Raw genomic sequence first — 27,878 nt, 5'->3', positions numbered from 1 at the left:
CCAACTTGGCCTAAGACTTGGCCCGCGGACCAGCCCAGTCTACAACATGGCACAGGCCCTTGTGGGCTCGGACTAAAATGTAATTTTAAGATATTTTTTAATGTATGTTAAAATTTTCACTATTTTTTTCAAAATTCTTAAAAAATGGTTTAGCCTAATTTGTAGCCTAGCCTAGCATTAATATAAAATAAAATTTTAAAATCTTTTTTTTATTTTTTATCTATTTTTTAATTTATGTTAGCTTTTTCATTATTTTTTTTTTATTTTTAAAATCATGGCCCTTGTGGGCTCGGACTAAAATGTAATTTTAAGATATTTTTTAATGTATGTTAAAATTTTCACTATTTTTTTCAAAATTCTTAAAAAATGGTTTAGCCTAATTTGTAGCCTAGCCTAGCATTAATATAAAATAAAATTTTAAAATCTTTTTTTTATTTTTTATCTATTTTTTAATTTATGTTAGCTTTTTCATTATTTTTTTTTAATTTTTAAAATCATGGATTAGCCCGATTCGTAACCCAGCCTGACCTAAGACTTAACACACATACCAACTCGGCCTGCATCATGACACAAGCCTACACGGACTCAGGCTAAGGATTGTGTTGGGCCGACCCCCTAAAGTAGTGCCTAGTGAGATGTTTATAGTGAATGCCTTTTACCACATTATTTGTCTCCATCCAATATGCACAAATGTTAGAGGTTGCAGGGGAATACATTATGGACTGGATAAGCATGTTATAATAGTCAAAAAATGTAATAAAATAATTATATCCCCTAATAAGGGACTTATTCAAGATTGTACACACCATGACAAATTGTAATAGAATTACAACTTGATCAAACTTGGTTGAGCATTTCTGAAATTTAAAGGGACTAGGGCTGCATTTGGCAGTCCTTATTTGACTTATTTCCTTTTTGACTTCTGTAGTTAAAATGCCCTTAATAAAAAACTGAGTTTTAACTGCAAAAAGGAGATAAATCCTTAAAAAATGAATGTCAATTGCAACCTAAATGCTCAACTTAATGACCCATGCTTGCTAAGATCCGTTTCACTTCTCTGAAATTATGTCACTAATCTCTAAGCGTTCATGTCATTGAACATGGGACAAGAGTTTGGATCGGCTACCAACACACAATCCCAACCATGTCCCAACAAACCATTGAAACCATACATTTGGGAACATCTTCCCATGATTGATAAAGGAGATACTCCTAACATACTGTTGCAATGTCCAATGGGATATTGTTGGTAGCATATCACAACCCTATATTTAAACGGGGGAATGCTCTAGGTCATGCTAATGGTCCAAACTCCAATTTTTTATGTTTAAAAATAGGGAAAAAACTCTAAAATGAAGTATTTTAGAAAGTGATGCTTTTTTGTTTTATTTAATACTTGAGTATATAGAATATTATTTTGTAATATAAATGTTGAATTCTGCAATTTGTTACTTTACCATTCTCCCTGTCCTCGCTAATGGGGACAAGGTTGTCCACTTGTCCCCATCCCCATCCCCGTGGGGATCCCCATTCCCCATAATTTTTTATAATGTTAACAATTTTTTTTTGTTTTTTATTTTATTTAAAAATAAAAATAAAATAATTAAAATTTACAATCCTATTAGAAAAGATTCAACCATATTTTTTAAAATATTAATATATAGATGTATGTGTACATATATACATACATACATATATATTAGTGGGGACCCCACGGGGCAGGGATCGGGGTCCCCATGGGGTGGGGAGTGCTCTCCCCGTCCCTGCTAACGGGGATGAAAATTTCCCCATCCCCACCCCATTCGGGGCGGATCCCCACGGGGATCGGGGAAATGGGAAAAATTGCCATCCCTAATTGTAAGGATGGATATTTACAATAACGGTAATTAACATTGTTAATTAATAATAAGGTATTAATAGGATTTAAATAACACAATAATAAAAATATTATTAACATAACATAAAAAAGTAAAATAATCATGTGATAATATTATGTTAAAAACAAAATAATACTAAAATAGTATTTTAATAATAAAGAAATAATTTATAATAGTATTAGTTTTAATAATTATGGAATAATATTTTCGTATTATTATAATACTATCTGAATAAAGCTTTAATCAAAAAATAATATATGAATAATAATAAAACCATATTTAAAAATATTAATATGCTAATATTATTTTTATAAAATTGAAGTAAGGCATAGTAGGAGTGTATTGCAAATAATAAATTAATAATGACTAAATTGTGTAAGTAGCATTTTGTGACAAAAGATAAGAATATTATAAGGTTTAATGTGTTAAATTTGAAATAAGAAGTATTAAAATAGCAAATCGAAGTCTAAAAATTTTGCTTTTAAAATATCAAATGTTGAAAATATACCAAATGAACAAGGCCCTATACTAATGTTATTATGTGAAAAAAAATATACATAGTATCGCATATTGAAGCGTGTGATTTGCCACGCAACATAGTTCTTAAATTATTTGTTGTGGACATCTAGTTAATTAAAATGAACCACTCCCTACAAACATAATTCGTGCAAATTAATCATGTTAATTTTGACCAGTTTGGTTCACCTCTTGAATTAAATGTTAGCGTATGCCCTTAGCTTCAATCAACATGATGTACATGATGACATTTATTGTAAACGAATAAAGTACATATTTGAGTCATGTTATTGTGGTGCGTTTTTGTGTAATACCCTTAAACTAGACACATATGAGACTCGTGTTAATTTAGAATCTTTACAGTCGTTTGATAGATATAGGGAGATTTATCCTGCAAAGGTTGACACTGATGTACTGCAAAGTTGGTCGAGTGGCTTGTCTCAGTTGTTAGGGTGAAACCTGAGGTACATGCAGTGTGGGTTTTCTTAAAACTCTGAACCGAACCAAAATTATAGTATTGCCCCAGACCTTGGAGATAGATGGATAAAACTATAATGTTACACATGACCCCTATACTCGACTATGATACTGCACTAGGTATCGGATTGGGATGTCTTTGATATGTCAATCAGTGAGATCCTTAGAGGGGATCAAAACCTATGTGTGTTGAGACAGTTAGAGAATTCATCTGATTGGGTGATCACGGTGACAGGATCAGCTCCTTTGTCGGACAAAGTGAATGATTGGGAAAATGCACTATCTCTGATGGAAACTTAAACTGCCAGCAGTGAATTCCAAATGTGTTTGAAATTTGGTTTTGCAAAATATATTTATATAGATATATACTTATATATTATGGTTTCAAATTGTTTGCAAAAGGTTTTAATTATTGGGGTCCATGTGAGTAGAGATTGCAACACTGTACCTTGCAGTCGAGGGAGAGGTCCTCTCTTGTCGGGTAGTGTGTGATCATTAAAGGTTGAGAGATTAAGTATAAGACCATTGAGGGATATACCTGATGGGCTAATCTTGCATTTGCCCACAGTCCTTGGGCCTTCATAAGATGGCTGAACTCAGTGACCATTCAGTGTAAATGTTGAGCCCATTAAGAGCCCGTGGTGATGGACTCAGGGGTTCACTGTGTCTTACAATGAATTCAGTCAGGCCTTGTAAATAAGGCAGGTCTGAACCCATGTGACTGATGTGCAGATCAATGATAAAGTCCCACGCCATGCAAAGAGAGCCAAACTAACTAGCATTAAAAGGAAGTGAACCTGAAAGCTTAATGGGCCTAAAGCCCATTTCGAACTGGGTTAATTGGACTAATTAAATAGGGGCGGATCTGAGTTTGGATCAGCAAATAAGGATAAAAGGATAACTCTTATCCACTTAAAATAGTCAATATTCAAATAGAGATTTGGATCAAGAAATAACTGATATTTATCTGCATATAAGATAAGGGATTATCCTTATCACTTAAAGAGTTCAGATCCAAATAAAGATTTGGATCAAGAGACTCTTAATCAGATTAGGAGGTCACATCTTTAAGGCTATAAATAGAGAGCATGGCGGATCTGGAAAATACACATATACAACACAAAAGACAACTCAATTTGATTGTTTCTGCCTTCAGTTCTTTTTCTCCCTGCTCTTGCCGCCCTACCCTGTTCGATCTCCAATTCATGGAATTGATCAAGATTTGATATTGATATTGTTTATTGCTACAATAAACATTTATGAAGTTGTGCTCACTACCTCATTCGATTCTTGTTAAATAATCATAGGTTATTGGTGAAGAACTACCTATTGATCATGCCTCATCCTAAGTTGTATCATTTTCAATGGAATGAGGATTTGGTACACTCTTTGGGCGTGAACACCCACGTTGAGATGAGGTTTTTTGCGTGGATTCCATATTAGGTGCATCCCTCTATAATCTTTGTTTTAGATTTGGTCCGGTTTGGTTACAATAACGAACATTGAAAATGCAGTTTTATAAATTGGGAATAGGATTCCCGGATGGGGGTAAAGAAATTTTTGAAATTTTGTCCAACCTTCCTGTAAGGTTCAGCCATCCATATTATGGATCTCCCATCTCTTCATTAACATTCATCAATTTCATAGTGTGTGCAAAACATGATTATCATACATAAATTACTATTATAAGCTAATTTAATCATATATGCAAGGATTGCTATATTGTGGCTATATAAATGTTGGTTTCTACCTCGTGTCACATGTAAAACCATGACTACAATGTAGCTATACCAACAAACGTAGGGCTAGTGGCAAAATCAGAAATTTTCTTTAGTGGAGGGGAAGTTAAACAATAAAACGAGATAGAGAGCAGAAGAGGGATGACTCACTTCATTACATTTGTTACCCTGTCTCCGTCACTCATGCTTGGGGCTAACCTCCCCCATATTCGATGTCCATTTGAACGTTTAAACTCTATTACTTAGCGTCGACTACCTTTGCTTTAGCTCAACTATCTTGATCACTCACATTCAAGTTGACATTGATTCTCTTTGCTAGTCTCCTACCACCAATAAAAATAATGTGACAAAAAGGATCTTAGCTTACACTACTTTATTATGCTTACCCACAACCTTATAATTAATGATGATGATGGTAGAAGCAAGGGGTGAGAATGTTGTTTTGCAGACAAATAGCTATGAGTTAAAGCCATAAGAAACAAATACGAGACAATGATTGTAGGGTTGGTTTTTTTCTATGGTTTAAGTGGGATAAAGATTGGGGGGGACTTTGGTTGGTTGGGTTTGGTCAATGATCAACCCAAGCCCAACCCTAGGATGCAAAACTTGGGCATGGCCTTGGCCCAACTTGAGGTCAAGCTTGAATTTACCAACCTAGGCCCAATACAAGCTTAACCCCCCCCCCCCCCCCACACACACACACACCATTTGGTGGGCTTGGGTAAGGTCAAGCTTAGCTGAGTTAAGCTATATTTGAGTTACCCAAGACCTCAACCTTGAATTTAGATTGGGCCCAGGTTCTTCTTTTATGCAAAAGCTTTGGTTAGACTTGCCGAAATTTTAAAAGCTTAGGTTAAGGCTACCTTCGATTTATGTTTTTTATTTTTTCACACAAATGGAATATACCTTTCATTGGTTGACACTAACTTTGGACAAGGGCTATTTGCTACTAGACAAAATCCAGTTTTTTCAATTGATCCTCTTTGGCTAGGTGTTGCTTAAAAGTTATCCAAATTCAGTTAAATGACTACTTAGAATTCAATGAGAAAGGGCTATAGCTAATTCGGTAAAATGAGTAAAATTTAAAGCCATTGAGTGGATGATAAATATTTATCATAAATTATATGAAAAGGTTAAAAAACAACTTATTTGGATGATGGAATCCTAAATTTGATTATAATGTGTAATAATACAATGGCTCAAATGAGATTACAGTTTGGTCAATGCCATAAATCTTTCTCCATCCATGATATAGTGGTTTGGAAATGCAATGTTGTATTCAAGCTCAGAACTATACTACTTTAAAAGTACGAATAGCCTCAAGAATATTTCTACAATTTTGTTAGGACAAAATTTACCCATCTATGTTTAAATTGATTGATAAAAAATGATGGCAAATAGGGTAATTGGTTATTGATATTAAATGAGTTGAAAAGAGGTAAATTTAAGATATTCAATGCATTCAATTCTCTCGCATTAAATCTAACAATTAAGGTATTAATTTGCATTCACCTTCTTTGAATTATATATTTAAGGCTTTTTTTATTTCTTCTCATCATTAAATTCTATAATTAAATCCATACATAATAAATTAATAATTTAAATAGCATAAAAACTTATACTTTTAAAATCTACATGGAAAAAATAGTATTTTCATCTAGGTGGTGGTAAGAAATTAAAACACTTGGGTCAAATGAGTCAATCCATGTTATCACAATTAAATAATAAAATTCAAAAATATATAAAGTGTAAAAATATAGAAATTAAAAAAATTTGGGAACGTTTTTAACATCACATATTTGAAATATTAAACAATAATAAGTATGATAAATAATGTTTTAAAAACCAACCCAGAGTTTGACCCGTTTTTGCCTTCGGGTCATAGGTCACCGGTTCGACTATCAAGGTCAAACGAGTCAAACCGCTTTTTGTCAACATTATATGTGTGTGTGTGTAAAAATACATATTTTATCAATAAATAGTATAATTATTTTTTACATATTTTAATTGCATATAATATTTGTATTATGTTACATTTATTTATGTTTTTAATTCAGTTTTTTTTATTGTTTACTTATAAAAAGTATTAAAAATTGTAATTTGGGGCCAAAAAAGGGGGGGGGGGGGTTTCACAAAAATAGCAAGGCAAGGCACCTAAGGCCCTTGGGACGTATATATATTGAAAAATTACTATAAAAAAAAGATAATCCCAATTGAATATCAAAGCGCAAAGTTATGGTTGCAAAGAGTTTGCATATAATTAAGTGCACAATCTACGACCTGCTTATTAGGTTGAACGGGTCAATGGTTGAACAGCCTGGGTTATACGGCTTTTAACTAAAAGAGGGAGTTTCAACAGAACCAAACCCAGAATCAAGGCCGAGTGACGGTTTGAACGGTTCAACTAGGCAAGTCAACAATAGGTTAAAAACATTGATGATAAATAAGAAATGTTTTTATTAATGATGGAAATGGAATGCAAAATTTAAAACCAATTGGAATTTGGAAGTAAGCTATTTTCTTATTATTTCTCATTAAATCTCATATCTAAGGTATATTCTCTTATTAAATCCTATTTAAGATATGTTTTTTCTCATCATGAAATTCTACTAATTAAATCGATAACATTAATTTTAATAATATAAAAATAATATTTTGAAAACAAAACCATTTTCTTCCCTCTCGGTGGTGGGTAAGCAATTCAACCATTTGGGGTCAAATGTGTTAATAAATAATATCATAATTAAATAGTAAAAATTAAAATAAATAATAGATAATACAAAAAAATAAAAAGAATTGGGCACATCACTAATATTGTATATTCATTATACTGAAAAAAAAAGTATGAAATGTAAGAAGTATTTTTTATAAATGATGGAAATGGAATGCCAAAACTAAAATTGACCTAGAAATGATAATAAAATTTTTTAAAATAGAAAATACAAAGTATCACAAAAATAAATGTTATACATAAGATATAATGTAATCAAAAGAATATATAAAAAATATATATTAGTTATTCCAAACAAATATTTAATGTGATAAGAAAAAATTATTTATATAATTTTGATGAAATATATAATTTAAAACTAATCTAAAGGCAAAGTTATTTTGTTATCTAAATGGTGGGTTAATGATCCAACTTTTCAAATAAATTCATGATGTCATAATTGAATAATAAGTATTTAAGAATGATAGAACACAAAAAAAAGAGTATAGAGTTTTGTCAAAGACATTTCAGAACATTTCTAATGTAATATAATCATCATATTAAATAAAAATATTTTTAAAAATAAAAATTATTTTTTTATTTAAGACAGAAATGTAATACAAATTTTAGCAGCATCAATACTAAATTTTACTATTACAAAATTTAGTAGTAATAGTAACAATAATTTCTGTAGGTGCACATTTAGTACAAGTATTTAAGTTTATTTTTAATCATATCGTTACTTTTATTAATTTTAAAATTCTATTTTAACTATGATATAACTAAAATTCAAGTAAGTACTATAAAAACAATTCATACGTGAAACGTATGTGCTTAATTACTAGTATTTCTAAAAGCAAGAACTCTCTGGGCATGACATTCAACTACATATTAGGAATATTTTCCATACATGGATGTTAAATTTATGTGGAGATGTTCCCAATGTGTTAGATGACTATGCTTTCAGAGTGTTCGTGTTTTTTTTTTTTTTTTTTCAAGGAAATCTCATATACTAACCCCCCAATGTAATGATGCATTACTAAACCTATAACAAATAGCATATTGGTCTGAGCCTAGACATAGAAACCACATAATGAACCACATAAGTTGTTCATTCCAATTATAACCAAACACTCTTTATGCATGCCTAAGGGACAAGTTGGATTTAGCTAAAGGTCCCCTAGACAATGACATAGTAGTTGAGAACTTTAGGTAGTTAGTTGGCATCCCTCTAAGATAAGTGGCATGGGATTAAATTTTGCAGAGCCTCATTTTCTCCATAGTATAATTGGTAGGGATTACATTCTCCTGCTATATCCACGCAAGGGAACACAAAGAGTCAGGTTTGCACGAACCTTACACGTCTCATGTATACTACATACAAGCAACTAATACTGCAATGTGAAATGTGAATAGGTCTGGTTCAACAAGGTTCTCCCTCAAACCAAATCTAACTTGAATCTCAATTAGACTGGCACAACCTTAACTCGATAGTGTTAGTTCAGTGTAGTTTACCACTTGGCTCTGACCCATTGCCATCTTTAGTCCCCCATTCCTAGGTAATACAAGGTAAAAGAAGGTGGTCCATGCTCTATGATTGATGGAACCAAATTGAAAGAGATGAGTGATGTATGTGTCGAAATAGTTTAATAATAACATCCATTAACATGGATAGTTTAATCACTAACCCACCGCTTGGATGGAAAAACCATTTTGCTTTATTGGTTGATTTTAAATCATGTTTTCCATTTTCATCGTCGATAAAAGTAATTCTTAGTTTCACATTTATTTTTGTTTAATATGATGAATATATAATAATAGAATTGTATCAAAATGCTTTATAAAAAGCTTATATATTTCCTTGACTTTATATAAATGTATGCGTGTATGTATATATTTAATATTCCTTATTTATTTATGACATCATAGATTTAATCATTTAATGCGGAATGTTCGATCATTGACCTACCTACCATCTAGATATGGAAATGGTTTCATTTTCAAACTAGTTTTAAAATTTTCATTTCATTTATATCATTGATAAAATAATTATTATTTATCATACTTGTTTTTGTATATATTATTAGTATATAATATTATAGATGTGCCCAAAATTGTTTCATATTTTTGTACTATTTTATTTAAAAAAATATATTTTTTTAATTATACATCATGGGTTAACCTATTTGACCTGAAAGATTGAACCACTAACCCACTCCCTACATAGGAAGATGGTTTAATTTCCCATCCGTTGTAAGTTGTATATTTGATGTTCATCATTAATAAAATTACGTCTATTTTCTCATAGTTATTTTTTAATATGACAAATGTATAATAATAGAAACATGTCCAGTTTTTTTCAAAATTTATTTGTTTTTCTATATTTTTTTTGTATTTCTTATAGTTCTAAATTTGTATTATTTATTTTTGATATCATGAAATTATCCATTTGATATAACATAAAGGGTTTAGGAACTGAGATTTGAAAGGTTTAGGAATCAATGGCTTTGATACCAATAGGGTATATGAACAGTAATGAATAAATAAGTGAACAGGAATATACCAATATGGGTACAATAATGAATAATGAAATGAATAGTAAAAATATGCAGAGAGATGTTATGCAGGGAGATAAACAATACTTAAAAAATATTATTTAGAAAACATATAATGATTGGAAAAAACTTCTTAATAGAAATCTTAATAATAATAATAATACTTACAGAGATATAGCACACACAGGTACAATATATTTCATACTTATGAGTGAGAGTTTTATCACACTTCTATTTGTTCCGTTAAACTCTGTTTTCCTTCACTCCTATTGAACCACACTAACAAGTCTTGTAGATGATATCTACAAAAGGTTAAACCCAAGTCACTATATATGATTTGCGGTCTTAACATTGTCAATTGTAGATGCTACAAACTGTTTACTGGTTAAATAAAAACACTAGATATTTTTCTCTTTATTCTAGTAACGTACCAGTGTTTGTTGCCATGTGCCATGGAATATGAACTATCTATATAGGAACTGCATTAATTAAATCAATGCAACATTATATATATATACTACAATAATATCCCCTACCCAAAATATGATGGCATTTAAAAAGTTTGTACGTTTGAGCATTTTGATGTAGGTGTCAAAATTATTCAAATAATATTTTGCATGATATATGGGTGTGATGTAGCTAAGAGAACTTGGAATAGTGTGATCTAAACCCATGAGCAAAGCAAAAGCCTCAGAGCCACTGGAAATTATTCTCATAACATAAGATATAGTAAATAGCTATACCATCTTACCTCTCCTATAAATTATACCATTTTTCTAAATTTCCCATGAACCACTATCATTAAGACATTTCTAAATGTAAAGAACCTTGTCCATGCCCAAAGAATTGCTACAAACACAACCCACCAAAGAAAAGAAAAACCTTTAAGTTAACTACTAACATGAAGTTGATTATTGTTTTAGGGATTGCTTAATGACTTGGTTTTCCAAAAGAGACAGAATAACTCTAATTAAAAGCATCATATCTAATTGCCTGGCTTATTATTTTTCTTTATTGTTTGGGAGTGGGTTGGCTAGTGGAGGAGCTGATTGTTGACAAGTATGGATTAAAGAAGGGGGAAGTCTCTGAGAATTGATAAGTGAGAGGCAAACTCTTAAATAAACTCATTTGGATTCTTTCCTCTATTTGATAATATTAAATCCAATATAAGCACATTTTGTTTTACTCGTTCTTTATGAACAAAAAATTACTTCTTAAGCTTGAACATAATTCCAAAGAATATGTTGGATTAGGAACACAATTTCGATGAGAGCTTTAGCATAACCATACATAATGTTTATAACTAACATACTACTAAAAATGGAGGTATCTTGAATAAAAGATGAAGCATCCAAAAGAAAAAGGAACCAAATTCACAAGAACCATATTTTATTTCACGAATACTTCACAATAACCATATTGTAACCTCAAAATATCTTCTCATATGATTTCTTACACCTAAAATATCATCTCATCAACATTAATATTATAGAAACTAACTAATTGCATTTCATTTTTTATTTTTTATTTTTTTATGGTGTAATCCTAAAGTTGTATGTTTTATAACATACAAGTTAGTCTAACCACATGTGCTATTTCATAATATCCCTTGATTCGCTAATAATGGCATCATACCTTTTTTGTGTCCTAACAACAAAAAAATTTTATTAAATTGCATGGTGGATATCACAAATTTAAATTTAATTGCAACCAATCTTTTATAGGAACTCATATGCACAACTGACCAAGGTTAGTATACAAAAATACCTTTATTGTAATAGTTTAATATTATTTAATTAACATTGTAGGAATAATTGGATTATTACCTCATTTTGGGTAATAATTAAATTATGCATATAATAAATGGATGACATTCATATCAATTGACAAGTAATCAAGTAATGCATCTATTTAATAAATAAAAAACACTCAAAATATACCACAATAAGATTGGTTAGGCTCACCTGATCTTAGTAGAATGGTTATGGTTTGGCATCACAAACTAGTTCAAGCTTAAGCATTATGAGCTCAGGTATTGTTTTTTGACTTGGGGGAAAAACATAAAAGGATGAGATAAAATGGCAAAAGGAAAAAAAAAAACTCCATATAATAAAAAGGAGACAAGCAAAACCATTTGCCCAAATATGACTGGTAAATCCTAACAAATATTAAGATAGAAATATGAAATAGAAAAAACAATAAGCACATTGCCAAAACAAGATAACCATTTAAACACAACAGTTAGACGTTAAGAAGGCACTGTCCCATATTCTAATCAAGTAAATGAGGCAGAAAAAACAATAGACTACATAACCCAACCCTAAGAAAAAAGGTCAAGGAGAACAAAAAACGTGGGCACCAGAAATCATAGCTCCTTAAATACCATGCCCACTGCATTTAGGTGGACATGTTCAACACAATATAGAGACAATAAGAAAAAAAAAGAGCAAAAACAAAAAAACATAGTAACATTGTACATTAGTGTTAAAGGAACAATGGAACTAAACAAGTTAAACAATAACAAACATTAAATAAGATGCAACAAATGTCATAATGGTATTAGAAACCAAACAAGTAATGAGACAACAAACATTAAATAATATGAACAGTTGCTTTAACATAATAAAAAATGTTGGATATTTAAGTAGATAACAACTAGACAAATCCAAGATGAAGATGAAACTTTATACATGTTTGTGGACAATATAGTTGTTAGGTTTTGATATGTATATCCAGGCACCCAAATCCAAAGCCCTAATTATATAACCCACCAAAGCCCACCAAAAGTAAAAATGTCTTTTTGAATATAAGAAAAGACCAACCAAATTGATATACTTTGGCCGATAATGCTCTATAATCAATGCAACAACATTAATTATCAAGTACTTTGTTCAAATAAAAAAAGACAAAAAAAATCAAACTAACATGTGACAATGAGAATATTCAAAAAAGGAGTTGACAAAATTAAATGCAAAGTATAAAAAAAAATGAAAAACCAGTGAAGCCAAATAACACTGCACAAGACAAAGCATTCATAATATGAGTTGAATTAGACAAAAAAGACAAAGATACCAAGAAAAAAGTAATATGAGTTGAATTAGACATCAATTATACAACCTCCATTGTAGACAATCCATTGTAGGTAGTCAATTCATTCAAACAAATCAATCCAAAACCAACATAATCATTGATTACGCTAAACATTCGTCACTTGAAGGAGAAACGACATCATCCTCACTATACTGAACAATGATTGCGATCACCTGCTTACTTGATATTCGATATTAAGAAAACAGGTGAAAAAAAAAGCAAAAAGTTTAGTAGCGTATTGGATAGGAGAGACGCGTCGAAAAACAACTGCACTAAAAAATGGAGTTAGGCAACCACCATTCAAGCACATAAACATCTTTGTAACAAATGTTAGAACCAGAGAAGCACACCCAACCACAACCAAACAACGACCACCAACCACACACCCATAATTCTTGAGCAGAGGGAAAACATAAAAAACAACCAAAACATGAAACAATTGAGACATGAGGAGAACGGTGACTTGAGAACAACAACCACCGACCACACACCCATCTTTCTTGAATACCGATCACCTCTTATTCGGGGATGACGTAGTATTTTCCCGCTGTTGATCATGACAAAGAATGACAACTCTGTGACATTCTCCAACATATTTTGTACTATTTAAATAGACTAAAAATCTTTCCTAAGCAGATGATAAACATGAAAAGCAACCAAAACCGACTAAAAATCTTTCATGAGCAGAGGGCAAGTATGAAAAGCAACCAAAATAAACTAACCATCTTTATTGGGTAGATGGCAAAAATGAAAAACAATCAAAACATGAACAATTGAGACACGAGGAGGACGATGACTTGATAGTGGAGACTTGAGAGGTGAGGACGGTTAGCAATGGCAGCGGCAATGATTAAGATGTGAGGAGGACAATGGCTTGAGAGAGGAGGATGATTGAAAAGGATATGTGATGTGTAGGCAAGGAGTAGAGAGGACAATTTGGATAAAAGTACCATCGTGAACAGGAACATGTGCTTGGGTAAAGATGATAGCTTAAAGAAAAGAGCATAAGGAATATGCGCCTAGGTAAAATAAATGAAATGAGAACAACAACTCGAGATCTACTAGGCACAATATAGTAAGCATGTTAAATTAGCACTTGAAAAGTATATTGACAATTATCAAGAGTGGTTTTTAATCATTTTAAAGTTAGGTTGGGGGTATTTTAAGAAACACGTGTCAAAAAATGTTGTAAGTGCTCATTGAACCTGCTTATAATGTTATGCTTACCTGATTCAGACTAGAGCAAAGTATATATATATATATATATATGTGTGTGTGTGTGTGGGTTAGCATTGCCCATCGTGTGTTTGGACTTTGGACATTGAGCGGCATCATTGGCTATTGGCGATTTGGCGTCAGGAAGATTCTTCAATATTGCAAACTACAAAGAAGGTGGGATAGAGGTGTAAATCGGGCCGTGCCATCCATAGTTCGGGCCGACTTTGGAACGGTCCGGCATGACAGCCCATAGGCCGTGCCAGGCCTGACACGATGGTTTGTGCCGTGTTGGGCCTGGGGTTTGAAGTCCATGGGCCGGCACGACATGGGCCATGCTGCTCGTGGCTCGCATGCCGGCACGACCCATATATACTATTTATATATATTTTATATTTATACATAATATTTATATATTTTACATATTTATATATAATTATATAATAATATATAGTATATAATATATTAATAAAATAAACAATTGTTTTAATTTTATTATACTAATTTATTTAATTATGGTATATATAAGCAATTGTATACATCAAAAATTATATAAAATTAAAATTTTAAGTTTTTTTTTCAATTTTTTAAATAAATAGGCAAAAAAAGCTTTGGCCTGACTTGGGCCAAGGCTTGGCCCACGGGCCAACCCAGTCCGTGGCACGGAATGGGCCCGCACAACCCCCAAAATTTTCACTGAGGGCGGCACGAGTCGTCAAATTTTAAGTTTTTTTTCCTATTTTTTTTAAATAAAATGGCAAAAATAGCTTTAGCTCGATCCATGGCCCAACTTGGGCCAAGGCTTGACCCACGGGCCAGCCCGGACCATGGCATAACACGGGCCCGCATGCCTTGGGCCGTGGGCCATGCCGAGCTGACTCCCAAAATTTTCACTGAGGAGGGTGGCACGGCCCGTGGCAGCCCACGGGCCAGCATGGCATGGCCCGCGCTTTGCCCGGGCCGCCCGTGGGCCGTCCCGGCCCGGCCCACTTTACACCTCTAGATACACCATGACAGAACATGCCTTTACTATATTCCCATCAGATGGCAGAAGCATTCTCCTTCGTGAGGAATGAGGGTCGTCACCGACTCAACCGAACCAAAAAGCGAACGAGGAAAATCCAAGGAGTGTCATTTCGTCGAACAGAAAAAAACAGTCAATCGATTACTTGCTTGGCGCCATATTCAACAGGTTTCATACTCAGTATCCTCTCTTTCATTCTTACCAGCGAAGTCTAGAATCTTTCTTTACTACTCTTCGTCTGTCTCCCTCTCACCCCCGCCTCTCTGTATACATCACCCTCTCTTTCTCCGTCTGTCGTTCTGTAATTTATGTTTTTTCAGTTATTCACGTAGGTATCTATGTACATGAGAAAATCTAGGGTTTTAGGATTGCATCTCCAATGGGTTTTCAGATGAACAATCACTGGTCTTGAAGAGGGACCTATGCAATCAAGCTATGAGGTAATATTGAATAGAGAGTAAAACATTATTTGGAAATATAATGTTGTAATTTAATTATTTCTGCGTTAACGTTTCTGTTAATTATCAAAAAAAATCTGTTCAACTTAATTAGTCATGTAAGGATCTTTCCGAAGCTCGTGATGCATATTTATTTTTCCTGTTCCCAAAATAATGCCAGAAGGTTGATAACTCGATCGAAATTAAAAATTTAATCGAGGATTTATTATTATTAATAGCATCATCATCATTATTAATCTCGGGGATTTAAATGTATTTAATTTTGTTGGCAGAATATTTGACATCTTATTGTACACACAATTTTCCCTATTTTATAGGAAAAAAAAAGAGTGTTTGAAAAAGGGAGATCCGATGGAGGGGCCACTCGCAACCAAACATTTCCTGATCATCATCATCACCACCCAAACCTTATCCCAATTTTATGGGGTGGATTGCATGAATCTTGTTTCTCTATTTCGTTCTGTTTAATGCCATATCAATTGCTTATTGGCACTTCAATAATTTCTTTCTGCTTCAACCCATGCCCTTTTGTCTACCTCAGCCCTTTTAGCCCATTCTACTTGCAGCAAGCTACTTCTTCTTACAGGTGTTGTTAATGGTCTTTTATGCACGTGACCATACCAACTTGGTCTACTTTCTTTCATTTTGTCACCTATTGGAGTTATTCCTAGGTTTTTTCGGTTAACGCCAATTTTTATTTATATCCTTTCTGGTTCTTCTAGTCATCCATTTCAGCATACACTTTTTTGCCACACCATTTAGGATGTGTTGTTTCTCGTGCTTTAACACTTTGCTCCATACAACATAGCTGGCCTTACAACTGTTTTATAGAATTTTCTTTTATTCTGAATGCACCCTTCCATTTTGCCCATTCTATTCTAATTATATGGGTGATATCCTCCTCAATCTTTCCCTTTTTACGAATTATTGAACCGAGGTACTAAAAATGTCATATTGAGTTATCTCTTGGTCACCAATCCTAACCTTGATTTGCATATTTTTTGATCAATAACTGCAAATTTCATTAATGAATAAAGCATAGTACAGAAGAAGAGATCAAAGAGGAGAGCTAAACTCTCTTAACTCTCCTAATCCTCTTCAGCATATTAGCAGTGGTACAATTACCCTGATTTGCATTACTGTTATTATTAAATTTATGTATCATATATTTTGTTTTAGTTCTACTTATTTTAAAACCTCTTGTTCCTAAAGAATTTGTCTATAAGCTTATTTTTGCGTTTAATGACTTAATCTTTCATTTGTTTCATCAATTAAAATGACGTCATCAGCTAACAACATGACCAGGGGACTGCCTTTTGAATATTTTTATTCAATTCATTTATGATTAGAGCAAATAAATAAGGACCACGTATTGAACTTTGGTGAAGACCCATTGTAATTGTAAAATCTGAGTCTCTCCCTAGGAGATTAGTAGATAACAGTTATTTCTGTCACTTGCTATACATAAAGTGCAAACACAAGGAGATAAATTCTAGTTGGGCTGAGTTGTTGGTGGTGATGTGAGAAGTACATGAGGAAAATGAAATGCAGCTGAACAGGTTGATTACAGACAGGGATTCTTAGGTGGTAATTACTTGGCCGTTGAACAAGGAGAAGGTTCTTTGTACATATAGAAATGTGATCAACAAGTGAAAATGGTTGACTAGAAACGTTCAAGTAAAGGTTCAATGTGTTCCAAGATCAGCTAATAACATGGCTGATTCATTAGCCGGATAGGAGGTTAATAGAGATCAGTTGTTTTGGTCTCATCTGTAAAGAAATGGCTGGGGAGGGTTATAGATGCCCATTCTCTCTTTATATGTATTGTAATCAATGGGTCTAGGTAGCTGATGGCCTGAGCTAGCCTAAGCTTTGTAATCTTTGCGGTTTCTATATATTAATGGATGCAATTTACTGTTATATACATATGTATATATTATAGGGCCTTTTCCTTTAGAGATTCTCAAGGGTGTTGTGTCATGGTAGATCTCCCAACAAAGATCTCTAACTTTCTGTGGAGTAGGACCTTTTCAAAAGGAGATGTAAGGACATGAAGGATGAAGAGATGGGCTTTTTATTAGGGCTTTGGAAAAGGATGCGCCAAAGAAGACTCCATTAGGCTTCAATGTCCAAATTCTACCATCCTATCCTGAGTTTTCTGAGACAAGTCCTACTAAAAGCTTAAAGTAAAGAGGAGATTGAAGAGGTCTCTTATGATCCATTAAGCCTCTTCTAAGGCCCAAAATTTAGGCTAATCCATTTGGAGAAGAGACACAAAGGGAAATGGGGATTGTTTGTTTTCTGATATGGAGCACCAAACTTGAAATTCATGGGTATTTGTCTCCCCCAAAGCTCTTTGCAAACTCTGACCTGTTACTTGAAATGACATCTGTAGAGAACACTGATGTGGGCCCCACAGCTACGGTCCCACTGTGTTCGTAGGGTAGAAGATGTTCTAGTCTGCCTAGGGTTAGCTATTGGTCATTTAGTTGTTTCAGTTGTTATTTATTTGTCTTATTTTTTGCTCTATTTGTTATGTAAAGACTAAGGGCAGATATGTCCTTTCCATGTAATGAGCATAACCTATAAATCTTAATTAAAGTGGCGGCGGCAGAACATTAAGCTTCTGCTCCTCCTTTCAACTCTTGTGTTCTACTGCTTCTCCTCCCTCTTCCTCTTCTTTCCTCTTACCTTTCTTCTTATTTTCGATCCTGAAATCCTATTAGGGTTCAAGACTGATAACAGTCCTGAACTTCTACTACATCATTATGCATGAAAGGGAGGAAAGAGGGCAAGACAGATGATATTGCTTTCCAAGGTGGAGATAGTGTTGTTCGCGCATGTACTTCTGCATCCCAATTGTTATCCAGTAGACAATGGATGCTTTTGATGGCCAAGTGCCATAGTTTTCTGAATCTAAGGGGAGTCTTCAAAGCCATTTGCCTAAGAAGATTTTTTGAGACTAACTTTCTGGATTGGTTTTGCATTTATGCTTTTAATAATTGGATGTGCCTAATCTGAATATGCCTGACTACAGCCTTAAGTGCTAGAACATCTTATCTATAAAAGCTGGCTACAGGTTTGATAGCTGTTGAGTTTGTGGGCTGTTTGTACAGCGATTATGTTTATGGACTAGGTCAGTTGGGCTTTATGTTTCTGAACATTCTTTTTTATTTATTTTGTTTTGTTATTGGGCCTTTAGTCTTAATGGGCCTCAGTCATGCCATGTTTTAGTAGTTCTTATTCTGTTTGGGACCACACCTAATTAGGTGGCAGTGTTTTGGTCAAATTATTGTAATTGATAGTGGCTGGACAGTTTTTTTTTTTTTTTTGACTCCCATTCAATTTCTTCCATCTTTCTTCTCTTTCTTCTATTTCTTCTCTTTCTTCTTATTCCTTCTTTCTACAGGTTCAAACACCTATTTTCTGTTGATTTATTGATTCTCACTTAATTTTAATCTGCAACTTGGTGTTAGAGCTTTTTGTTTATTTTTATTTTTAAATATTTTTTTGAGAGTTCTCATGTAGCCTTAGGATCGGGCAGCTGCATCAGAGTATAGAAGGGTTGATTGGCTATGCTTTGCTGGCCTGATTCTTGGAGCTTTTGAGGGTTTTCTATTGCCCGTGCTGTGATATTGGAGATTTGCTTTGAAAATATGAAGAATTAGAGAGGAAAAGGGGATTGATCTATTTCTTTTTTCAACTCGTAGAAGGATTAGTTCTATCTGGTGCTATTGGGAAGCCTTGTTTAGGGCTGGGTTGGAGATTGATCTTAGTAGGTAGGGCTGTTGGACTATTGTCAACTTAAGGATGTGACTTTGGTAGGGGCTTATTACCTGGTATGCAATAAGGGGAGTAGGAGTGTGATGATGAGATCCCATGGTATGTGAACATTGTAAGAAGGATGACAAGAAAAGACTTGGTATGTGAACATTGGAAGAAAATAAAGCATACAAAAGATACTTGTTAGAAACTTCATCCTCATTTGATTCTAGTTCGTCTCAAAAATAAGAATGAGAGTGGTAGCGTAGTTGTTGTAGATGAATACTATTAATACTTTTGGAAATTGGAACACTTCCTTTGTCAGTCATCCTTGGAGACTCTTGAAGCAACTAAAGCAGAGGTTGAGAGATATAGCAGATACATTAATTAGTTGGAGGAGCCACTACCCTTTCGTATACAAGTACTAGAGTCATTACAAATCATGTCTATATGAAAGGTAATGGAAGTAATTCCTGGATGGTTGACTTAGGGTCGTCTTATCATATGATCATTATCTCATAATTTTTCTCATCTCATAGTCTTTTCTCTAGAAGGGACAAAGTGTCTATAGTTGATGGCTCCCTCTCTCCCAACATTGGTAAAGGGAATCTTAGATTATTAGATGGTATTATTCTATCCTCTACCATTCATGTTCCTTTTTGAAAAGAGACCCTTCATGGTCCTAAACTAAGTAGTGACCTTTTTGTTAATAGTTTAACGAAGAATTTGAATTGTTCACTGACCTTTTTTCTTGATTGATGTATTTCTTAGGATTTGGTATCCAAGAGGACGATTGGGAGTGGCCATAAGATGAATGAAATCGTCCTTCTCAATGTTGGAGTTTTTTTACAAGGTCATCATGATGATAGTAGTAGTTGGAGTCATAGTATGCGATCATGTTATGGCATAAGTGTATGGGTCATTTGTCTTTTACTTATTTGTAATTGTTGTTTCCTCAGTTGTTTAAGTAAGTCCAAGCATCAAGTTTGGAATGTGTTGCATGCTAGTTAGCAAGATGTTGTAGAAGTTCATTTATCCTAGTAATAAAAGAAGCAATTCTTTTTTTTTTTTTTGATTTTGTGCATATGTATGTGCGGAGACCTTACTCTATTCATTCTATGGTTGGTTACAAGTATTTTATATTATTTATTGATGATTATTCTCATTTCTCTTGAGTATACTTGATGCGTTCCCTTGATGAGGTGTTAAATTGATTTGCTAGTTTTTTTAGTTGATCCTTGGTTTGGGATGAAGATTAAGATTTTTAGATCTAATAATGCTAAGTAATACTTTGAGAAAACCCTAGCCTCTTATTGGAGCATGGTGTGGTTCATTAAAGCAGTTGCGTACATACTCCTCAACAAAATGGAGTAGTTGAAAGAAAAAAAAAAACCAACATTTACTAGAAGTAGCTAGAAATTTTCTGATCGCTAGTAATGTTCAACAAAGTTTTGTAGGGATGCTATATTGACTCCTATTTACTTGGCTAACAAGATGCTTTCTCAGGTTTTGGGATCTAAAGCTCCTTTTAGCCTCATATATCCAAATGATGACATGTTTCATGTTCCCTTGAAGGTATTTGGGTGTATTTGCTATCTTCATATACTTGGATTCTATAGAGCCAAATTTAATGCAAAGTTAAAAAGGTGTATTTTTTTTGGACATGCACAAAGTTAGAAGGGATAAATGCTGTTATGGTCCTACTACTAGAGATTGGTTTCTGTCCATTGATGTTACTTTTTTTTTTTTTTTTAAGATTACTTATCTTTCTCGTACTTCTACTTAGGGGGGTTTGTGTCCATTACTGCTGAACCTCCTATTCCCATTATTGATGATCTCAAGTTCTCAACCTATCAATTGCTCTTTACAAGGGTAAGCATTGTACATCTATTGCTCATTTTATCTCTCAGTACTTGTCTTACCATTTACCTTCTCCCAAGTACTGGTCTTTCCTTGCATCTATTTCCTTTGTCTCTGCTCCCAGAAATGTCCACAAAGCACTTTTAAAACCTGAGTGGAGGGATGCTATGCAGGTGGAGATGATGAATACTTTTTTAAAAAACCAAACTTAGGGGATTGTAGCCTTTCCAAAAGGGAAGACTCTTGTGGGATGCTAGTGGGTGTTTATAGTTAAATACAAGGCTAATGGTATTATTGAGAGGTACAAGGCAAGGTTGGTTGCAAATGGATATACCTAGGTGTATGGAATAGATTACCTAGGGACATTCTCTCTATTAGCAAAGATGAATGCTGTTAGTTCTACTCTCGTTAGTGGCCTCATACTCTTGGACATTGTTCAAACTTGATGTAAAGAACACTTTTGAATGGTGGCTTCTAGGAAGGAGTTTATATCAACTCTTCCTCCTGGTTTCTTTGATTATGACAAAAGTAGCAAGGTGTGTAGGTTGAAGAAATCATTATATGGACTGAATCAGTTGGCAAGGGTTTGGTTTGACAGGTTTAGGGGTGCAATGTCAAAGTTTGACTGGTCATAGGTTAGTTTGACCATTTTTTAGAAGCAAGACAAGCTCTGCTGATTCCATTTTTCAGAAAATTGTGTGGGGAAGATGTTTTCCTGGTTGTCTGGTCACAGGCGTTTAGGGGTGTGGGTTTTGAATCCTTTTCTGTACATGATAAGCTTTTTGTAAAGCAGGGTGGGGATCAAGTTTAGAGGGAACAATTTTTCTTGTTTCCTAAGTGCATCATCTTGCTGTACGTTTTTCGTTTATATTTAGTACAATGATACTTTACCTTTTCTTTAAAAAAATGTTAAAGTTTGACTGCTCACAGTCCTAGTTTGACCATGCACTTTTCATTAGGAGAAAAGGTGTGTGAGACCATGCAATTAGTCATCACATATCGCCAACAGTGCGATAGGACAATGGCACAACAACACAAATGCAATCAATTGCAAATTGTAGATTAAGATGCGATGAGAATTACACACATCACTTCAAATTATCACATTAAACCCCTTGATGGAACACTCACCTAGCACGTCCATCACATATGCATGAATTGACATTTAATTCCATGGCACTCAACCCTCACCACACTCCCATTAAGGACTTAGGAAGGGTTGTAACAACTCACATTCTCACATGCACATGTTGGGAAGGGGGGGGGGCAAGTACTGAGGTAATTGCATGGACACGTGGTGAAACCCCAATTGGTCTAGATGGTGTGAATTGAACAACTTTGTAACAAACTCAAAAAGAAATTTCCAGAAAGAGAAAGCCTCCTCAAAAATCTATAAACAGGGATCCCCCGAGGGGATCCACACCTTTTGCCTCCCGAGTCTTCATGAGGCCCTATGAGTGCTTTCTTCAACTTCCAGAGACTCCCTCCCCGCAAGACCATAGATTTAAGATATGAAATTTTCTCTGTTACTTCTCTCAGCCTTCCCTGACCTCCCTTACAGTGCTATCTGCTGTCTTTCAGGCAGACCACTATAGTGCCAAATTCCACCCATTTGTTAATTGCTTCGATTGTTTATGTTGATGACATTGTGGTGACTAGAAATGAGCAGCCGATATTGATCATTTGAAGGAGTTCCTATGAAAGGAGTTTGAGATAACAGATTTGGGAAGTTTGTGCTACTTAATATGAATCGAGTGTCGAAGCATGGCATCTTTATTTCCCAGCGGAAATATGTTTTAGATTTAGCAAAAGAGACATGAAAGTTGGGGGTTTAACCTATTGACACTCTAATTGGGCTAGTTCATTAGATGATATGACATAGGAGGTCGACTTCTGGTTTCTATACCTTTGATGACATTATGTCTTGGAAAGTAGTAGTTAATGGTGGTGCGGTCCAGTGCAGTAGAGTTTAGAGCTCATGGTGTTTCTGAGCTGCCTTGGATACATTCATTACTTGGACAATATGGCAGAAAGGTAGAAGAGCTGTTAAGACTTTATTGTGACAACCAAGCCGCCTTTAACACTGATAAAAAAAATCAAGCCGCCTTTAACATAGCCCATAATCTACTACAACATGATCGGACTAAGCACATAGAAGTGAATAGACATTTTATTAGGGAGAAAGTTGCATTTATATTGTCTCTCATTTACAGCTTGCTGATGTGTTTATGAAGGGAGTTGCAAAGAACAAGTTGGAGAATGATGTAAGCAATTTGGGTATGATTAACATCTACACCCAACATGAGGGGGAGTGTTTGGGCCTTTAGTCTAAATGGGCCTGAGTCATGCTATGTTTTATTAGTTCTTATTCTGTTTGGGGCCACACCTAATTAGGGCGGTAGGGGTGTTTCGGTCAAACTATTTGTAGCTGATGGCAATTATATAATAAAATGTTTGGGGTGGCTGAACAGTTTTTTGCCTCCCATTCAATTTCTCTCATCTTTCTTCTATTTTTTCTCCTTCCTATAGGTTCTAACATCTATTTTCTGCTATTTAATTGATTCTCGCTGAAGCTTACAATATACAACTAGTCAAAGAAAAAAAATATATTGAAAGGCAAAAGAGAATGCAAGGGTTGGTGATTAAAAGCCACAGAAGAAAAATAGAGTGCCAAAACAACAAGCATCTCCACTCTTCAAATCTCCTCATTAAACAAACCCCATGAAGTATTGCCTATCAAACCACCTCAAGGAAATGATCCACCGCCTAATAAGAACAAAATGTCTCTGTGAACAACTGATAGCATAAAAGGTTCAAATAAACAAAACAACTCAAACTGCATTAACCATAATTCTCCCTCTTACACAAGAGGCAATGTAATCCTAACCACTTGACTAGCTTCTAACACCAACTCAAACAACCAACCAAAATTCCTTTCCTCCATAATGCCCCACATCCTGTATTTCTAATCCCTGTTATTTGGATATGGTTTTACCATAAGATTGCAGTGATGTATTTCTAATTCCTGCATCCTGTATTTCTAAGGGGAATAACAAAAGCTTTTCAATGTGTCCCAAGGGAGACACATGGGCTAGTAGATTCATTAACTAGGCAAGGGGTTGATAGGGATTGGGAAATTGCATCTGAAAAGTAGATAAATTGCTTATGAACAAGCAAGAGTGAATTGCATGTGGGTTAAGTTTTAAGTTCATTAATTTTTGAGAATAGGTAAAGTATCGTATTACACTTCAACTATCAACACGTTTCATGCAGTGAGAAGCTATATATGTAAAATAACACGTTTCGGCTAGACAAACATGTGATTCAAAATCACTCTGGTGGAGTATATTAATTTTCAATTTTTTTTTTTTATATCCATACATATACTTAATTTCTTCAAATATCATTCTACTTATTTCTATCCAATCTGACAAAAACTTTTTGCTTATATGTTTATTTACTTCCATTGTTTCATATTTATGTTTTTCATTGTGTTTTCCCCCAAACAAATTAAAATGTAACAACCTAAACATCCTCTGTTACAATATCAGGAATAATCAAACAAAGTTGAGCCAAAGGGGACTCTTTCAACATCCTTTGTTGAACCATCAATGGAAACAAGAAATCCAGTTATAATATTCTATCATCCTTATTATTTTCTTTAAAAAATCTTTCTGTCCCTCTCTTGTTTTGCCAAAGGTTTATTGCTGATCTGCTTATTCACTTCCATTTGTTTCCTATTTCTGTTTCTCAGTATGTCTTCCCTGGTTGGTTTGTTATGTTTTTTGATTTTGAAATTGTTTCTTAATTTGTTCCCGTTTTGCACAACTATGCAGATCACCATGGATGTGAATCATCGATTACCTTTTAAAGTTGGCCAACTGGCTGAGTCAAAGTCTTTTATTAAAGGTTTTCGTGGTGCGTGGTTTAGATGTAAGGTAGTTTTCCAAGATCTGAGGACTATTGTAGATTTAATTTTCTTGTAATTGTGGTTGATGCACTTGTGCCATATTTCAAACTGGCCAGTGGTTGATGCAAATTTAAAATATGCTAAAACTTTTGGCTGTTATTAATGTAATCATTTTGCTTTCTTTTGGGTATATAATGTAAATGGGTCTAAAACTGGGGCCAAAGCATGCTAAAATTCATATTTTTGCATATGTTGTTTCGATATGATAATATTGCAAGTCCTTTTTTCTTCTAAAAGAGGAAAAGTTCTGTAAGAAATTTCTGAGTTGGTTTCAGTCATGTTTGTGCCCCATCCCAACATCAAAATGTTCACTTCTATACTAGGACCTTTGTCAAAGTTGAGCCTACCACTTTTTATTTTTTCTGAGATAACCTAAAAATACATTTCCACCCACATAGTTCCACTGAGGAGGTCAATACCACATGAGCCTTTTATATGTGACCATCTTAATGTTTACAACATATATCACCTGGTTTCAGTTTGAAACTTGTCTAACAAAATGTGATGATATTTGTTCATACAATCTTGGGACAAATGCAGTGGTGTTATTTCAACTTAACAATGCCTTTTGCCAACTCTTTGGGGTTGGCTAACAAACCCTGTCTTGCTATCCCTCAATCAAAGCTATTTCTTTTGTTAAAAACAAGAAGCATGATCTTGAGACGACAATTTAGGATACTGTTTATATATATCTAAATGTATAAATACTTTTAGGATTTGTTTTTGGACATATATGAAAATTCATGGATCTATATATTGTTTTTGGATGCCACACTTACTCATCTATCTTATATTCTTTAGACAGTGCCCATGTTCATGCATTATTTTATTTCCTTTTTGAGGTTTCAATGATTTCATTATTTATAGTTTGAATTTTCGTCTTTCTTTCCATTTTTTGTCCTATTTTAAGTTTGTTTCTTTGCTTTTTAACTTGAGAGGTAAAAAACCAATTATGAGCTTTGTTAACCTCAGTTTCTTTTCTGGTTTTCATCAGATAAAGGAAATCGGCACAAGGAAAAGGCAGACTGGGTATATGCTGGAATTTTATGACTATCCAGATGATAGTAAGTAGTTCTACTCATTTTTTATTCATGATATCCATACACATTTATGATATGTTTTCTCTAGGTTATCTGCTTAGAAAATTTCTATTTTCTTCTAGGTGGTATCCATCCTTATGTTATAAAAATTTTGTTTCCTCTTACTGGGACTTTATATTTTAGATATAGGAAGGATATATTTTTACATTAAAAAACTCTAATTTCTCTAAATGTTCTTTATTTTTTTTTCTAATTTGATGAAATTATTGTCTGTACTTGGACTGTCGGAAATTAGGAATTAGGTAGTAGGAATCATGAGTTTCTAATTTTCTGAATTGTATGGAAAATCAGTCTGTCACTGTGCTAATTTGCTAAAAGTAGGGGATACTAATCATGGCTTATTCAATATTATTCACAAATCCAGACATTCAAGACGATGGATTTTTCAGTTGAAAGTTGTGTCTAGATCTAGGGCTCGTTTGGCGTGTCTTTCCGAGCGGTATTTCGGCTGTTTACAAGCCGTGCAAACTGATTTTCGGTCTATTCCTGTTTGGTTCGCAGAAGGTCTAGCCGCCAAAAGCCGGAGCGCTGAAAAGACGTGAGAAGCCCATTTTGGGCTGATTTCCAGAAGCTCCAAATGAAGTTTTTCGCATCTTTTGCACTTTATTCTCATGCGGAAAGACACACAGAAAGACATGTATCTGTCAAACTAGCTTCAGGCTGCTCAGATCTTCATGCAAAAGCTCAATGCGTCTTTTGACTTTGAGAGCTACCAGAAGATCTTCCCAAAAAGACTTGCCAAATGGGCCCCTATTTTCTTAGCTGGCATGTTTTCAATGGTGCAATCATAATCAGATTTACACTCTGCTGTAACTTCTGTTGGAACTGATATCCAAGATCTGAACTGCTTAATTGTTCAAGATCTTTAAGATTTCTGGATTTAGATTGCTCCAATCACCAAGAATGAATGTCAGTACAAGGTTTGAGTAGCCAACCAGATGAAAGAGAGAGATTCTGGTGAAATGTCAGAGAAACGGCAATGATGTATGGGAAAGGTGGAATTCTTAGGAGTTCTGGATTTAGAAAATGCTGGTGGGCTGGCTGAAGGTAGAGGCAGCTGGCTTTTGGCATTACAGCAATGAAAAAGGAAATTTAAATGGCTGACTAGGGATATTGAAGTCAAGCTGAATTTGGTCAAAAGAAGTGCAAATTCCTTTGCGGATGGGTTAGCTAGGCAAGGGGTAAATGGGGATGCTTTATTTAGGTCTCTTGTGTAATTTGTTTTGTTTTTCATTTGGTGGGGTGTTAAGAGAGTTTATCTCCCCCCATCTTGTTGTAGCTCTTCTTATGTTTTAATGAAAGCTATTCTGTTATTGATAAAAAAATGCTTGGGGATGTTTCTAGGGTAGGTAAAGTGTCCCTGTGGATGGTTTGTGATTGTATAATCAATTCTTAACTATTTGAGCACTTCAGTATCAACCATATGGCTGCTCTCACAAGTTTACCCGTTTAGGTTAGTCTTATGCCCTAAATTAGGAGAAATGGCTATTTTGGGTTGTTGCATGAGTTTCATATGAATGTTATG

At 34.1% G+C, this 27,878-nt stretch overlaps 1 protein-coding gene across 28 annotated transcripts in view; it reads left to right on the top strand.

Moving 5' to 3' along the window:
• Nucleotides 1–15,230: 15,230 nt before the first annotated feature.
• LOC104610075 (uncharacterized) overlaps nt 15,231–27,878 on the top strand; it is a 76,164-nt gene continuing 63,516 nt past the window's right edge. For 2 of the 28 annotated variants that reach the window (XM_088895018.1, XM_088895029.1), the window contains exons 1-5: nt 15,234–15,371; nt 15,536–15,643; nt 20,930–20,998; nt 25,120–25,221; nt 26,248–26,317. In XM_088895018.1, the coding sequence (XP_088751144.1) occupies nt 15,626–15,643; nt 20,930–20,998; nt 25,120–25,221; nt 26,248–26,317 (259 nt within the window). In that variant the 5' untranslated portion in view covers nt 15,234–15,371; nt 15,536–15,625. The other 26 variants (XM_088895025.1, XM_088895034.1, XM_088895021.1 and 23 more) reach the window with 24 other exon arrangements.

This window comes from Nelumbo nucifera, chromosome 1 (genome assembly GCF_055504915.1).
Source record: "Nelumbo nucifera cultivar China Antique chromosome 1, China Antique-T2T, whole genome shotgun sequence".
Classification (NCBI taxonomy): Eukaryota; Viridiplantae; Streptophyta; class Magnoliopsida; order Proteales; family Nelumbonaceae; genus Nelumbo; species Nelumbo nucifera.
The sequence above is the reverse complement of the archived record's forward strand: the minus strand, read 5'-3'. Positions and strand labels throughout refer to the sequence as shown.